Consider the following 17,430-nt stretch of genomic DNA (forward strand, 5'->3'; position numbering starts at 1 on the left):
TAAAACATACAAAAAACAAAAAAAAACCCAAACCAGACGAGAAGATTCAGTGAGAATTTTGCACTTTTCCTGCAACTGATATCACTGAGAAATTCTTAAAACTTTGTAAATATTGTTTTCTAATAAAGCACAAATATATTATTACTATAATGGACTGAGCCTTTGTGTGGTGGCTACACATGCAAGTGTGACTGGTCCCAAAGGAACGAGGAAGAGCCTGTGCTGCCTGACTCAACTGAAATGATTGGAATCACCCAATGACTGATTTTTGCACATTAGTATAACAGTTGTCATCAATATTGGAGTACTGTAACACCTCGGTGTGTGACAGAAAATAAGAAAATATGCAATACACCCACTTTATTTCCACACAAGTTTACATACATCCTACAGTCAGTTCAGGGTTTTTCTTGGCTCAAGCAGGCCTTTGTGGGGTGACTACGCTGGCTTACTCAAAAGAAATGTAAGTGTTTTTCTTTTACATCATAAAAAGTTGAGTTTAAGCCTGAGTAAATTAAACATTAAAAACACTGGTTAAAGATTTATCACAGCCTTCGTAACATTTTCTTTGGGGGAGGGCCAATGTCGTCCATGAGTGCCAACATTTTTTATATGCAGGATATACCCCGTGGACTATATTTTGATCATCATCAAGTCTTCTTGTGTTTTAAACTTAAAAGTACTGAAGGTTTCTGCAAACTCAGGAATCCTATAGCAAATGAATAAACAGAGCCCTTCCAAAAAATATTTTAAAAACGCTGGGCTGGCTAATAAGTAAGCAGGAGCTACATTATTTCTTTTTGGCACAATGCCAACTTGATGTGGCTTTTGATCCCTCTTAGGTTCAAGACATTGCCTGTCCAAGGTTCATTTGCTTTACTTTCGGTTGCATCACTCCCTCCCTTTTTCTGCCTCCTGCAACAGAAGACTTTTTTCCCCCCCTATAGTTTTTCCATATTTAGCTACCAGAAGTTTCCATGGAAAACAAAAGCCCTACCAACTTACTATTTTGGTTGTGCAATGTGGAGATTTGGTCCCAGAGGCAGACAGAGCTGCACTGTGAAAGCGACGCTAACATCATTGTCACATTAAACCTTGGCAGTGTCATCAATTCTACAGCCATAACATCATGAAATAAATGTTGATTGCACAATGAAAAGCAACAATGTAGCCTATTGCCCATTTAAAATGCACAGTTTAAATAAGGTTGTATGACATGTATTAGTACAAACGTTGACCCTTTGTTAAATAGACAATCTGTTTTAAATCCTGACCTGACAAAATTTCTCTTTCCTTTGTGTACATTTTATATTAAAGTTTATCTTGGTGTAGGATTGTGGAGCTTTTGCAGGGAGCTGCATGGTTCTTGGTGGGATTGCTGCCAGTTGGCTAAATTACTTCTGTTGGGTTGCAAAGTCATGTCCAATAGCTGTCCAACTGGTGGCAATTGTCAGCTTTATCTAGTATGAAAAAGCTAAATTGGCACACATTAACTAAATTAATAATAGCCACCTTAACAAAAGTAAACAACCACACTGAACAAGACTGAAAACAGAGCCCAGGATCTCTATGCACCGTGTACCTGTGATAACGTCCGTCAGATCCTGGTCATGAGTCTTCCTCAGCAGCCTGATCAGAGCCGGGACGCCATCGCAGTTCTTGATGGCAATCTTATTGTCTTGATCTTTGCCATATGAGATGTTCTTTAGTGCGCCACAGGCTGCGTAGTGAACCTGTAACATACACGAGCACAGCTTAATGGGCCATCAGCCACGATGGAGTGGTACTTGAAGGCATCGATTTCAAATGCATGGAGAGTGCTAGCAAGAAACAGTCATGACCTCGAAACTGTACTACACGCATTAAATAGGTCTTGGCAGAGCTCCTCATACGAGTAATTACTACAATTAGTGGTAAATTAGCAGGCTGCATTTTGTACACATTTACACATTAAAGAAATGTTAAAGGGGAGCTATTATGCTCATTTCAAGACTCATAGTTTTGTTCTTGGTCTCCACTAGCGTAGCTTTTCATGATGCACAGTTTAATTAATTATATATAATTATATATAATTTTTTTTTTTCCCCCATCCAGTTGCTCAGTTTTACTGGATCCTTATATATTAATATTTTTCAGAGTTAGGGGAAAAACAAACAAACAAACAAAAACCTATACATGCTGCCGGTGTTCTGGGAGTCCATCCTACCTCACAAAGTAGGGTAGGAAACAACTACCCATTGTTTCTGCATACGCTGCGCATGCGGACAACACAAAACCCAAATTTACTTCATTTTTAAAGCCATTGTGAATATTTGTTATGGTTAGGGTTAGTCAGAAGTCACCATCACATTATCATACGGGTAGGACGATTTGCCAAAGTAGGACAGTTTCTCAGAACACCGGTATTACAACAACAGAAGGTGTGGCTGATGTATTTAGCCTTAAGTAAAAAATATAAGGTATGTCTAAAGCTGCTAAAGTAATAGATGGTAGCAAACTAAGCTAACAGTTTATCTGCATAAAGACTATTTGTAACTGCGTTATATTTCCATTTCTAAATGTGTTTCTATTGTGGTTGAAATGCAAACAGCCTCTTAATTTCACTTTAATGTGGCTACAATTCTTTCTGACAACAAGAAAGCATCATCATTGGGGATGACCTCAAGCTAGCTTGTGGGATGCTAGCTTGTCCAAGAGAAGTAGCCTAAATTTCAAACTTGGCATCTTTAATTTGAGCAACCACCTTTATCACAGTACATATTTGGTTAGAATATCAGATATTTACAACATGGCAATTATGGCCCACAAATATACAATACTTCAATAATAGTATTTATTAGTGCCATTATACCTCAACTATTACTTTGTTTTGTGCATTTTGTCTGTATTAAAACTTGTATGTATTATATAATAATAAATGTATGGCTAATAATGTGAAAACCTACAGAAAAAGAAGAATTGCACAATGGTTTGTATCCATTAGAACATTTGTATCCGATTTATAATCAATGGTGGTGAACTCTGGTGTTTATGACAGAAAAAAATAAAAATGAAAAATGCAATACTTCCACTTTATTTCCACTAAGTTAACAAACGTCCTAGAATTTTTTCTCCGCTGTTGCTTTGAAAGTTGTAATAGTCTGCATTCCTGGACCATTTTTTCATTATATTATACTTAACGTGGACTCGTTTTTCCATACACACAAACTTATTGGATGGACTCTTTAAAACCACTTTCAAATGTTTAGAAGATGCATTTGCAGTCTGACCCATTTCCTCAGTCAGCAAGTTATCGCGCACACACACGCCAGACTTCAAACCTGTCACTGGCCACGGAGCATGAAATGTGAAATTAAGATGCTTCTTTGCCTCGGGACTGGAATGCATGATGTGGTTTCCTTGGTAGTGCCCTTACAAACATCAGCAAAATTTTGCCACAACTAGACCGAAATGAAAGGGAACTGGAGAAAAACCACTGAATGTTTCGGCCAAAACCGGATTTAGAACAAATGTCGCCCTCCAGGATTTGAAGTCCAATACATGCAGCTTGTTTATAGCTCACATTCATTCGGTATTACAGGTAAATCTACAGTTCACCTTGTCCTCACAGTTTAAAATACACTTCATCCCTTAAGCTTCGCTTTTAGCCCAATCATAACAACCTTCCAGAACAGCAAAGAGCGAACAGAAAGCCTTGGAGAAAAACAACAAACTGACCTCTCTGTGTGGGTTGTCGAGCATAGAAACCAGTGCTGGAATGCCTTTCAGACGACGCACATCGGACTTCACCTGCAAATCAAAAGGAAGGATACAGTGTGAATGGGCATTTGTTATATTATTAAAAAGAAACCATGCAAAACAATTATTAAATCAAGAATGAATAGACAAGCAAGGGCCCAAAACAAGGATACAGAGTAACAAGTGAGAAACACTGAAAAATCATTGAAAAGACAAAAACCTCAAGTATTTTAATCTGTGAGGGAATTTCCCATCAACATTGAGGGGAAAAAGCATGCACACAAAATACAAAACAAAATACTTCTTAAGCCCTTGGAACAATCAAAAATGGCTCTGTCAGCTCGTGCTATTTTACAAGTTATTATCTCTGATTTTGCCGTTGCTTATATTTATAAAGCTTAGTGACATGCTCAAAGTTTAGCTCTGGTCTGTTCTATTTGTTTTAAATCACGTCTCAATCATTCCTGCACTGTGCAAACTACCACGAATTAAAATTAAGTGAGGGAAAAAACATTTTAGTTAGAAATAGAAATAAAAACGACACTTTTATAAAAGATGAAAACCAGCTGAAAAGATATCATGTGCTTACAAGATGTGCTTTCAACATGACTTCAAGTCCACTACTTAAAAATCAGCCCTGTACATATCCAGCTGACATTATAATGAGAAAAATGAAACATTAAATCTAGTGAAAAAAATAATATATAAACATATAAAACCTTACAAACTTTATAACGGTGGGGAAAAAAAAAAAAAAAAAAAAAAAAAAAGAGCTTGCATTGTTTTCGGATCCTTTACCTTATCATTCTTAAAGGTGAGATGCTGCAGATAAGCAGCTGCGTTGCTCCTGACGGGATCCAGCCTATAGTTGAGCATGGCGATGACCTCAGGCAACTCTGGCTGACGCCAGCCACCGGGGCCAGGGCCTTTCCTTAGAGTGCTGTCCAATGAAGCCATGCTCCCTCTTTCACCCTGAGCCAGTGGCGCACCACCACCCCAGTAGTAATCTCCTGCACCGCTCATGTCACCATCCAAGAGGCCCTCATAGCTCCTGAGAGGAAAAAGGAAGAGATCTGTAAAGGCTGACACTAAAATATATTATGGAAAATCAAAGATCACACAACTTACCCGGTCCTGCGAGGCGGAGCACGAGGGTAAGCATGGGGGTTGCGGGGCACAGTGCTGTAATGCATTGGAGGTGCCATGCCATAGTCGGGCTCATCAAAGCCCATGCTGCGTTGGTCATCCTCCAGACCGTATGGCTCTGGAACAAACCTTGGAATGGAGGAAAGCTCCATACCACTTCCCATAGGCCCAACCTACACAGAGACAAAGACTGTGATCCAAAAACAACTGAAACTATGGCTGCACTCTAAAATACATTTTCAGTGGCTTGTGACTGAGCTTGGAAACTCAGACATACACATTATGATAACAGTACAATTAATCGGTGGGAAGGGAGTGTTGGAGACAGTTTGAATTCCTTCTTATGTTCTCGCTGTCTCGCCAGAAAAATGTGTCGTGTGTAAAATTCCCGCAAAGTAAAATTCTGCCAAGAGAAAAGTGCCAGAGTAAATTGGGCAATGATTGCTTAACACACCTGTGGCTGAGCAGCATAGGGGTCCAACTGGTTCCTGCTGGGGGCTCTGTAGTTGGGATCTAGAGTCCTATACCCATCTGGATGAACCGGTCTGGAAAGGAGGAGGTTGTTGACAATGAGACAAAACATTATCATGGAAAAGTTTAAAAACAATCTGCATGCCTTGAAGCCTAAATAAACAGGAATTTCATTGAACATGTTACCTGTAGCGATCGTCCATGTGAGCTCCCCTGTTGAGGCTTGTATAGACCTCAGATGGAGGTCCAGCGCGGTAGTCATCATAAGGTCCCACTGGAGGTCCGTAGTGGTAGTTTCGGGGCACAGTTTGAGTGGGGTAGTCCATTGGCACAGCAACTCCAGGGCCCTGCCTGTAGACTCGGTCCGCGGGTGTAGTGTATCCACCTGTCACGGAGCCTCCACCATCCATTGACAGTGTGTCTGACACAGAAGGGATGACTGTGCGGGTGGTGGTAGTCTTTACTACTTTCTTTACCTTAAAAGGGGATGACAAGACAGTAAAGAGATGAGATATCAACGCTGAATAATTACAAGTATGAACTTTTCTGCTTAACAGAGATAGCATCCAAAGCAAACCTTGCAATAAACCAGAACAAAAACAAGAATGAACCAGTTTGGCCAGAATGCCACTCTTCCCCTTGTGTTACAGCTGGAAACTCCTTCGCAAGAAGTGACTACTATTAGCATCTAGCTCTTACTGTGGTTTCTGTACGCTTCGTTGTCCCATCTTCACTGGTCTCCACAGACACAATAGGTGGCATCTGCTGGGGTTGTTCCTCCACCGTGAATGTCTCCTGCACCACCTGACCAGGCTCCATCCTGAACTGCATACATTTGGATACATTTCAGAGTAAGATTCAAATGTAGGTTACACACTCAGTAACCTTGGATCAACACTATCTGAAAGGTGCTTACGTGATGTGTCCCGTTGATGTAACCCTCGTTCAATGTCAGCCTTTCTATGTCTGCATCACAAGGAATGCGGCCGTTCTGTAGAAATAGAGGAAGAAGAAAAAAGTACACATGACATGGCCCAACACACAAACTAAATGAAAGAGTGTATGTAGCCATGAGCAAATATGGACAACAGTACTGACAGAGCAGGTTTTCCACATATATTGAGCAATGTGCAATACATATACATGCTTCCAAGTTTTAAAAAAGAATAAACAAACAAAAAGCGAAAGAGTCGCAACCATCGCCAACTTTCATTTTAACTTATACCATCAATCGAGATCAAATAAAGTCATATAAGGCTTAACTCTAATAGCTATTTTCACTTAATAAAAAAAAGTGTGTAGTAAAAAAAAAAAATATATATATATATATATATATATATATATATATATATATATATATATATATATATATATATATATATATATATATATATATATATACATACACCCAGCACGCCCCTGCGGGCGGTTTATCCTTCAAGCTCGGGTCCTCTACCAGAGGCCTGGGAGCTTGAGGGTCCTGCGCAGTATCTTAGCTGTTCCCAGGACTGCGCTCTTCTGGACAGAGATCTCCGATGTTATTCCCGGGATCTGCTGGAGCCACTCGCCTAGCTTGGGAGTCACCGCACCTAGTGCTCCGATTACCACGGGGACCACCGTTACCTTCACCCTCCACATCCTCTCGAGCTCTTCTCTGAGCCCTTGGTATTTCTCCAGCTTCTCGTGTTCCTTCTTCCTGATATTGCTGTCATTCGGAACCGCTACATCGATCACTACGGCCGTCTTCTTCTGTTTGTCTACCACCACTATGTCCGGTTGGTTAGCCACCACCATTTTGTCCGTCTGTATCTGGAAGTCCCACAGGATCTTAGCTCGGTCATTCTCCACCACCCTTGGGGGCATCTCCCATTTTGACCTCGGGACTTCCAGGTTATACTCGGCACAGATGTTCCTGTACACTATGCCGGCCACTTGGTTATGGCGTTCCATGTATGCCTTGCCTGCTAGCATCTTGCACCCTGCTGTTATGTGCTGGATTGTCTCTGGGGCATCTTTACACAGCCTGCACCTGGGGTCTTGCCTGGTGTGATAGACCCCAGCCTCTATGGATCTTGTACTCAGAGCTTGTTCTTGTGCTGCCATGATTAGTGCCTCTGTGCTGTCTTTCAGTCCAGCTTTGTCCAGCCACTGGTAGGATTTCTGGATATCAGCCACCTCCTCTATCTGCCGGTGGTACATACCGTGCAGGGGCCTGTCCTTCCATGATGGTTCCTCGTCTCCCTCCTCTTTCTTGGGTTTCTGCTGCCTGAGGTATTCACTGAGCACTCGGTCAGTTGGGGCCATCTTCCCAATGTATTCTTGGATGTTCGTTGTCTCATCCTGGACTGTGGTGCTGACACTTACCAGTCCCCGGCCCCCTTCCTTCCGCTTAGCGTACAGCCTCAGGGTGCTGGACTTGGGGTGAAACCCTCCATGCATGGTAAGGAGCTTTCTTGTCTTTATGTCAGTGGCTTCTATCTCCTCCTTTGGCCAGCCTATTACCCCAGCAGGGTACCTGATCACGGGCAGGGCGTACGTGTTGATGGCCCGGATCTTGTTCTTACCATTCAGCTGACTCCTCAGGACTTGCCTGACCCTCTGCAGGTACTTGGTGGTTGCAGCCTTTCTAGCGGCCTCTTCATGGTTCCCATTTGCCTGCGGGATCCCCAGGTACTTGTAACTGTCCTCTATGTCTGCAATGTTGCCTTCTGGTAGTTCAATCCCCTCAGTTCTGACTACCTTCCCTCTCTTTGTTACCATCCGACTACACTTCTCCAGTCCGAACGACATTCCAATGTCATTGCTGTATAGCCTGGTAGTGTGGATCAGTGAATCGATGTCTCGTTCACTCTTGGCATACAGCTTGATGTCATCCATGTACAGGAGGTGGCTGACAACTGCTCCGTTCCGTAGTCGGTATCCGTAGCCAGTCTTGTTAATGATCTCACTGAGGGGGTTCAGGCCTATGCAGAACAGCAGTGGGGACAGAGCATCTCCTTGGTAGATCCCGCACTTGATGGTGACTTGTGCTATGGGCTTGGAGTTGGCCTCTAGTGTTGTACGCCACATCCCCATTGAGTTCCTGATGAAGGCTCTTAGGGTCCCATTGATCTTGTACAATTCTAGGCATTCCAGTATCCAGCTGTGGGGCATTGAGTCATAGGCCTTCTTGTGTGTGTGTGTGTATATATATATATATATATATATATATATATATATATATATATATTTTAATTTATTTATTATGAATGAAGGTGATGGTAGAGAGAATAGGTGAAGGAAACTAGACTTGTAGAAATCAGACTTCCTCATGCAAGTCACCACCATCTACATTGCCTGTCCAGGAGTGGCAATGGGTGTGGTGTACTTTCTATTCCAGCCACAGATGGAGCCCTGTCTCTGTTACTACAGCAGGTAGTCACTACAAGGACACAACCAGGAGGGTAATTGCTCAACTCTGATTTAGAAGTATGCGTCATACTGATAGAAAAGCCGTAGTCTCAAATTTACACAAGAAAAGATGTGAACACCATGCTGAAAAATGTGCTGGTTAGAGGTGCAATAAAACTGCAGCCAAGCTCTTACAGGCAACACGTAGATAAGCAAAACAGCCTTGTGATGAAGGCTCAGGCAGAGAGAAGATCAGAAAGTACCGAGCAGAGGCGAGCGTGTGGGAACTTGTCAGTAAAGACTGAGGTTGTAGTGCGCTGCCTTGAGAAAGTGGCAGAGGCATGTTGAAAGCCTCTGGGCTATAGAAACACAGAGCAGCGATAAGAACTAGAACAGACTACAGTTCTCTTCTGCTGTCACTGTGACACACACTGCTCTTTATTAGCCTGGGACTGAGAAGCGTCCCACTGAAGGCATGCCAACATGCTACAGTGACAAAAGACAGAAGGAAAATAAGGAAGAGACCAAGTTTAATTGGTATGTTGCAAAGGCCTCCTCGGGGCCAAAAAGTGTGAGCAAGGACACACCTGCTCTTTCAGGCATGCTAATGGCTGCACAATCAGAAAGCGAAAGAATGAGTGAGCGTAGGCATCTGTGAGGTAAACTCAGAGCATGAAGTCACTCTGAAACAGGTAACTGACTCTAAAGATAAACAAGGTGTGTGAGTGCATCATTCCCGGAAATCAACAGTTTTACAGAGAATTTCTGACTCAAAGTCTGACTGCGGCCCAGGCAGGGCATTGGTCTCATATGAAATCTGCTGGTTGTTACTGCAAAGGTGAAGCCTTGTTTCTGGCATAACAAAATGAAATATTCATTTAAACAGAAAACACATCTGCATACTAAGTAAGACATATTTTTTGGTACAGGAAGCGTTCTGCTCTCTTTATTTTCGAGCAGAGTCTGGGTGTATGCAGGTAAACAGGGCTTTTCCTGGATCACAATAAGCTTCTGTATAAGCATGATTAGTCCGTCTACCTTTAAGGAAAAAGGTCAAAGTTACCTGAAGTGAGAAAATAAATAATTTTCCTGTTATTTTGGACCATTTATTTTTAGTTTGAGTAAAGTAGACCTCAGATAGTTTAAAGAAAAATCTCATCCTGGTAATTTTCCTTTGGTGGAACCCAAAACTTCTTTGGAGGGACAGCAGAGTATTTTAATATTCAGAAAAAAAGCTCTAAACTGCAGGTTTTAGATATCACCCAGAATCAAATGACTAGTTCATTACCAGGCCTCTGAATAACTTCAAGACATGTTGAGGTCATTTTGCCATTTAAATCAGCTGTGTTGGATCAAGGACACCTCTAAAACCTGCAGGACACCGGCCCTTCAGGCCTGGAGTTGGACACGTAAAGGCTAATGGACTAGCTAAAACACAATCTTGAAAGCAAAGGCTGTTGTCAGTTTAGCTTGCATTTGCAAACATTAACTGATAACTGATATCCACAGGCTACTCTGGAAATCCCCTCTCTTACAAATTTCCACTGCTCTCTAAAGGCTAAATAAGCGCACTATCCAATTTTTATATTTATAAGTCTTTCTATTAGAAGCCCAGAATGGGCTCAGAATGGGCTTCTAATAGAAAAATCTGGTCTGGGCTTTGCTGCTTAGGCTGCTGCCCCCATGACCTGCCCCCGGATAAGCAGAAGATGGATGGATGTTTTTCTATTTTTTAAAAAAAATATATATATATATATAAATCAGAACAACAGAGAGATGCCTTTATATTGTAAGGTAAAGGCCCTAGAGTAATACAGAGAAAACCCCTACAATCACTTGGCCCCCTATGAGCAAATGCTTTGGCGACAGTTTGAAGGAAAAACTCCCTTTTAACAGGAAGAAGCCTCTGGCAACTCTGGAAACAAGCTGCAGTTATTTTGTAAAACATTGCAACAACTTATAATTTGTATTTATTTTTTTATTTTATCTTCCCCCTGAGATGTCTGATAAATGTAATAATGCATTAGTCTCACTGGCATAGTTACTTTGGCCAATACTGGGATGAACAATATTTAAAATGATTACGTAAGTTGTTAAAAAAAATAGTGGATTTATAAAGATGTTTTTGTTTGTTTGTCTTCTCAGACTTTAATTGTAATTCAAACCAAAATAAATCAAGAAAAAAAAAAACAAAGACAAAATATCAAATAAGACTGTTCTGCATGCAAACACATTGGGTTTGTAAGGTTGATGGAAGGATATGATGATGAGGATGATTAGACTTATGCTGAATGAGGAATGGGTGGTTTACTGAGGAAATGGAGAACAGGACAGATGGATGATAGGAGGAAAAGTGTGAGTAAAAACTGCGAGGAGAAACAGCAGGTGTAAAATAACTCCTCGGAAGGCTTTACTGAAAGGTGTCTTCGCTTGACTTAGCTTAAGTTTGAAAACTCAAGCAGAATTCAAGCAGTTATCAAGAGTCCAGTTAGATTAAACCCAGAGAGGAGGTATGTTTAACCCCAGTCCACACAGAGAGGATGGGGGTGACCGTGAGGATGAAACTCGCTCGGATTACAGATGAATCCAAGGGGTGTTTCGATGGAAAACAATGCGTGAGGGATGGTGGTGGTAGGGCGGGGTTTGTTTGGTGTTACCTGCATGTTGGGGAGGGGGCGGGGCAAGGTGCCAGCACACGACCTCCGCTCCTCCTCCAGAGCTCGGCTCAGCATCTCAAACTGCCTCTCCTGCTCCCGCACCGAGGCCAGCAGGGAGGCCGTACTCGCACACTGCTCCATTCACACGCTGAGAGCAGAGCACAGGACAGGAAAGGATAGGACAGAGTCAACACCAGAGAGCAAGATGAGATACAACCAACACCAGGATTTAACAAAGAACAGACAGAATCACCCAAGTACAAAACATATAAAAAGAAGAGCTGGCACAGTGTGTCTGGGAAGTGCTAATGAAGTTGATATTTAGAGGCTAAAAAGCAGCTGGAGCTGACGCAGGGAGGCAAAGCGAGGCGAGATCAACGAGGGAACAGGAGCGAGAAAACGTGATTAGGTTAGCGCATGTGTGAGAAATGCTGCAAGGATGAGCAGTAAAAAGAAAGCATATTTATTTCATTAAAAAAAGATTATTCAATTCAAACTCAAGGTGGAACCAGCAAAGCAGCCATGGATGAAAGCTCCCATCACCTTTTTTTTTTTTTCCTCCTTTTTCCCCTCCACCTACTCCTGTGCTGGGTTAAAAATAATAAGCGCGATGCATGATGAGAGAGAGAATTACAGCGTGTTTTCAGCTGCAGCGTGTGGAGCTTGTTAGCACTTCCTCACTCCAAAAATGCAGATGAAGTGAGAAAGGAAGAGGGAGATGAGTGCGAGAGCAGCGAGAGGAGATATCATGAGACAAGAGTCACGCCAGCAAGTTAAACTAAATTTAAAAAGCCTGAGGTGTTTAAAACTCTCAGGGTGTGACCTCCACAGCAAGGAGATGACAGAAAGGCCTGCATCCCTGACGAGGGGAAAATTCAACATGTGTGAAAGCACTGTTCAATACTGCCATGACAATGATGAATACATGCAAATTACCTAGACAAGTCCTCTGTATTTAACCTCATTAATTTACCTGTTAAATTATTGTATGGATTGCGGGACAAGACCCTGCCACTTTTCCAATTCTGACTGACCACCTTTGTGTCTATTACACAGTTACTCTAAAGGGAGCCTGGGCTATAGGAAAGCAAACTATGCTTTGCCAGTTTGCTGATGTGTTAAACAAGGGGGGCTCCAAATCGTTTTAGTTAATGCCCCACATGCAGCTTTACCAGTAAAACAATGATTTCATAACAAACAATTTAAAATAGCAACCCTCGAAGGGCATGTATACTCTAAAAGGTTATTAAAAAGCTGAAACTGTAAGCCCAAGTGTAACACACCCGCCTCTCCACTCACTTGTAACTAAAATAAAGCATCATCTTTGCTAAAATATGTCTCATTTAAAGTGTGAGTCGTAAAAAAGAAAGAAAGAGAGAGATGACATGACAATATATTGAGACATGAAAAACACTTTTTACAACAGTAAGTGTGATTTTAAAATCATCTAATTTTTTCCACATTCATTGCATCTGCCCTCATTACATGTGCATTTACAGTGGAAAGGCATAAAAACCCTCACTCCGAAGTAACCACTCCAATGCAGGTATTTGCTACTCTTACCAAAGACATCCTGAAGGAAGTCCTAAAGGGATGCTTCCCATACACAAAATACCTAATAATGTAAGCAATAAATCCTGAGCAACCGAGAAAAGTGCTAGCAAAGAAAAAAGCTGTAGCTGCAAAGGAAAGTAAGTACAAAACTTGTTGGGGGGGGTTTTAAACATAAACTTGGACTTTACGAAGGAAATGCATCATGAAAAACCACAGATGACCTAAGCCTAAATTACAGAGGCAAGATAAAAAGGAAAGGTCCTTCTAGCCCAAATTAGGACAATGACAAAGTCCTTTTTCTGAGACGCTGACCCTCAGCAGGGACACTGGTGAGGAAGGAATGAGGAATTTAGGAGATGATTGCTTCAGCAGTGTCTGTCTAATAACGAGATGACAGGAGTGTGGCTCTTCTCCAAACCAGAGCAAAAACTGTTTTGTACCTCAAAGTTCACTGAGTCATGTAGATCAAATCTGCTCTCCATCCAAATATACAAGACGCTTGGAGCAAACAAAGACTCCAGTCAAAAGCCCGAGCGCACACTTACACCAGCACAAGTGTGTGTTCACATCTGTGTGAGGGCGAGTGTGTGAGTGTATGTGGGTCAGAGACTAAATAAAGGTGGCAAGTGAGTCCGGCTGACACCGCTTTTATCCTTGAATACTCAAACAGATACGCAGCTGCTTTAGGCAAATTTAATGCTGTTTAATTTTGTTCCCTGGAAAAGTAAATAGACACATTTCTGAACAAACGCATATGAGCTGCACAAAAAACACATGCACACACACACGTCCTGCCATTGTCATACATTCCACAGTAAGATTCAGCGTGTCATATCCTGTCTCAGCTGTTGGAAGCTGTCCTAAAAAGGGAGCCCTTCATTCTTTCTTTTGTGCGCTCTCATCTGTCTTCGACAACAATGTTTTCCCCCCCAGACAAACATTTAAATCTTGGAAATGGAGCACAGGCACTGTTTTTTTTTCTACAACCCAATCAGGGCGTCCGGGGCTCACAAACTAACAGATGTTTTAGTGTCACAAAGTTTCTGCCAGAGGTACCTGATACATTTACCTGGTACATTAGTTTACTTCACAGTTTTTTATCCCAACTGTTCAATGTTCCTCAAAATAAATTTAGATGTTTAAACCTTAGAAATACAAAGGAAATCAAGTCGACTTGTTTGAAAGTAAGAGAACAGTCAACACTAAGCGACATTAAACATCTGCCATACATGCATTGTGCATATAGTCAAGACCCATTCCAAACATTCTGATTATCATACTTTAACCTGTGCGTAAGACTGCAAACTAATGTGATATGTGTGATAGTGTGCAGTGTGTGACACACTAGCTAGCACCAGAACCCTTCCTTGCAGGTTAACATAACGTGCATCAACGATGCTCCAGTCGAGTTGTTTTCTTCTCAGTCTACTCTCATTCAGCCTAAATACAAGTGTCCATTTTCTAAATTTCTAGAAACCCACAACCAAGCTTCTGTCCTCAGTTCTACTTTCCACCTTGCTTCTTTACAACTTTGTATCACAGAGAGACAGGTGTGCAACGTCTTAGAACTTTGTACATTGATAAAATAAGCAAATAATTAATTTAACAAACTGGTATTTCTAGTGCTAACCAAGCAGCAACATTCAACCACTAATGGTAACAGGAGACTAGGCGAGCCAACGGGCATGGAAAATATTGATGGTAATGTTGTATGGTCTCGAGGGTAACAACGTCCTTGTCAGAAAGCCATTTCTGCTTCTCTAAGCCTCAACAGTTTTAGTGTAGGGATCTTTTTGCACCACTCCGCTGAACTTTATAGATGAACTGTGGTTCACCTCATACATCAGCTTTTAGAATCTGAATTTGCCTCATATCTTACTTTTCCCTAGAGGCAATAATAACAAGAGCTGTGTTAGCCCTGTGACAGCCTGGTAACCTGGTCAGGGTGTGTCCTGCTGTTCACCCTATGACAGCAGCAATAGGCTGAACCAGGAAAGTGAAAGAAAATGGATAAATGAATGGATGGTTAAAGGCCTCATCATGTGATCATAATTTGATCTGAACCATAACCAACGGAAAGTTGCTGTTGTCCCTCGGTGGGACTGTAAAATGGTCCAACACACCACTGTGGTTGCTACATCCTCCTTCCTGATGTCTATTTTCAGGGAGCAGTCTGTCATGTCTTACAGACACAAAAAGGCGTCATATTATATATTATTACTATGTACTTGCCTAAACTCTGACAATTATCTGAACCCGGCATTACAGAAAATGGAAATCAACTAACATCACAAAAACCAGATAACGCCATGGTTTAGGTTCTTCTTTGAGGCTTTGTCAAAAACATCTACACTTTTTGTTAGCACTGATGAAGATTGAGCTTCAGTGTAATGGACTTTCAGATGCACACGGCCTCTACAGCCATGAGAGCCACACCACTAACATTCTTGTGGCAGGAAGTAGTTCCTTCTTAAAGTTTAATGGCTTTTGCCACTTAAAGTCTGGCCATTATGCTTTTGTAATCTACTGTAAGGCCATTAGCAGCAACGCTAAATTGTATCTGCTAATGGGATAGACTTGGAATTACACTGCTAAACCACTTACTACTCAGCCAGAGCTACCACACAACACTCACACACGCGCGCACACACAGTTTGTGTCCACTGCTCACTGAAAACTTGCTAACAGTTTGTTAGTCTGGAGAATTGCCTTATTATCATATGCTATCACGGCTATTTGAGGGAGTTAGTCACTGGTGGTTGTGGCAGGCTGAAATACACCTTGTTCCTGTCTATGCGCGCACACACAGCTGAGGTGAAGCTTTGGTAAAATGCTGTTGTGGCTTGGCCAAATGCTCTGCTGACTCAGCCTCATTTGAATGGTCACTCAGAGATTTGGCCCGTGTGTGTTAGTTTAGTTTTTCCTTTTTTTGTGTAGCCTTGGCTCACATCCAACTACTACCACCTTTCCCATCAAAGTAAAACCATGTACCACCCCCTCTCCCACACACACACACACACACACACACACAGCCCACCATGTGGTGTACAGCGTGGGCACGCTGTGGAGAGCACACATTCACACACACCCACACACACTTTGCAGGGACCACCACAAGGCCAGCTGCCCAATCTGCACAATACCAGTGTACTATTCTTGGTGAGAAGGAAACGTGCAGCCCCATTTGAGCGGAGGGCCATTTAACTGCAGCTCGAGTCTAAAAATGAGCAAATAAGTTCAAATATGTGGACGTGAAGCTGGAGCTAGGACTAGAGATATGATACCACCAGTTTTTGGGAGTTATTGGCCTTGCCCCAAAAGAAAAAAACAAAAACTCAGTACTGAATTTTTTGGCAGGTGGGGTTTCATTTAATCACACATAAAATAATATTTTGTTTACCAAATGGCTAAAAATGACAGGAAAAAGCACAGACGTCTGTTAAATCGGGTAACAGACTATTCGTGTTAACTACATGCAGACCAACTGCGGTTGCATGTGTAGCTGCCCTTCAAAGACTCATTTTGAACCAGGAAAAACCCTGATACTGACAGGATGCCATTAGTCACTGTAATACATTTTTGTTGTACTGCTTAGTCTCAAAAGCAGCATTACTTTAATAACTACATATCACTTACCTCTACTTATAATATAAGGTGGTATCAACAAATACGATATTTATTTTTGTCATATTTGTTATTTAATAAGTCAAAGTCAAGAAAATTTCTAACAACTCCAAGAACGCACTTTGAGTCCAACACATTAACTTTATATCATATAAAACAGATGGAGGAGTGACCTCTACCTGCTTGGTTTAATACAAAGCCAGTAGAGGTCAGTTAATTAATTAGTAATTAACTGAACAACAACATACTCTACAACTAGTGCAGCCTGCATGCTAATTCCAGAAAAGACAAGAAACCCGTGGAAAAAAATACTTTAAACTTCTTTTAGCTCTAGTTTATGTCACAGAACAGAATCATTTCCATCTGCGTTAGCTCGTCTTTCCATCTCACCAAAGCTGACTAAACCTTCCTGAAATTAATAAATAGAGCTGGTAACTAGAAAAGAAACCAAATCAATCAATCAAAAGGCTACTCTCTGAACAAACTGAGGCTGCTCGATTATGGCAAAAATCCTAAGTACAGCGATTTTCATTGATACTGGCATTTAACACAATTACTCAGAGACCTTAGAGTGATTTATTAAACTTAAAAAAAAGAACGCACTTTCCTTTTTTAATTAAGTGACTATCCCTGAACTTTAATTAGAACTGGAATGAAAAAAAACTACATAAATAAATAACTGTGAACTGAAATAAACCTGCCACAGAGGAGTGGCAAAAGTACAGGAGAGAGAGATGTGCTGAAGGGCAAAACAGAACTTCTTTTGTCTTGTTTAATTAATCCGTGGAATCCAAAATGGGATGGAAATTAAATTCAACAACAAACATTTATAAATTAAATTAGATTTTAT

The 17,430-nt window shown here is 41.4% G+C and overlaps 1 protein-coding gene across 10 annotated transcripts in view; it reads right to left on the bottom strand.

Annotated features, from left to right (window-relative positions):
* The window catches only part of ctnnd1 (catenin (cadherin-associated protein), delta 1), a 32,990-nt gene that overhangs the window by 12,940 nt on the left and 2,620 nt on the right, over positions 1 to 17,430 (bottom strand). For 5 of the 10 annotated variants that reach the window (XM_040004688.1, XM_040004692.1, XM_040004690.1 and 2 more), the window contains exons 2-10: positions 11,403 to 11,550; positions 6,272 to 6,346; positions 6,055 to 6,180; positions 5,542 to 5,831; positions 5,339 to 5,429; positions 4,867 to 5,057; positions 4,537 to 4,789; positions 3,718 to 3,789; positions 1,583 to 1,733 (exon numbers count right to left, since the gene is read on the bottom strand). In XM_040004688.1, the coding sequence (XP_039860622.1) occupies positions 1,583 to 1,733; positions 3,718 to 3,789; positions 4,537 to 4,789; positions 4,867 to 5,057; positions 5,339 to 5,429; positions 5,542 to 5,831; positions 6,055 to 6,180; positions 6,272 to 6,346; positions 11,403 to 11,543 (1,390 nt within the window). In that variant the 5' untranslated portion in view covers positions 11,544 to 11,550. The remainder of the gene's footprint in view (positions 1 to 1,582; positions 1,734 to 3,717; positions 3,790 to 4,536; positions 4,790 to 4,866; positions 5,058 to 5,338; positions 5,430 to 5,541; positions 5,832 to 6,054; positions 6,181 to 6,271; positions 6,347 to 11,402; positions 11,551 to 17,430) is intronic. The other 5 variants (XM_040004696.1, XM_040004695.1, XM_040004694.1 and 2 more) reach the window with 1 other exon arrangement.

The sequence above is a fragment of the Simochromis diagramma genome, unplaced genomic scaffold (genome assembly GCF_900408965.1).
Source record: "Simochromis diagramma unplaced genomic scaffold, fSimDia1.1 OVJJ01000487.1, whole genome shotgun sequence".
Taxonomy (NCBI): domain Eukaryota; kingdom Metazoa; phylum Chordata; class Actinopteri; order Cichliformes; family Cichlidae; genus Simochromis; species Simochromis diagramma.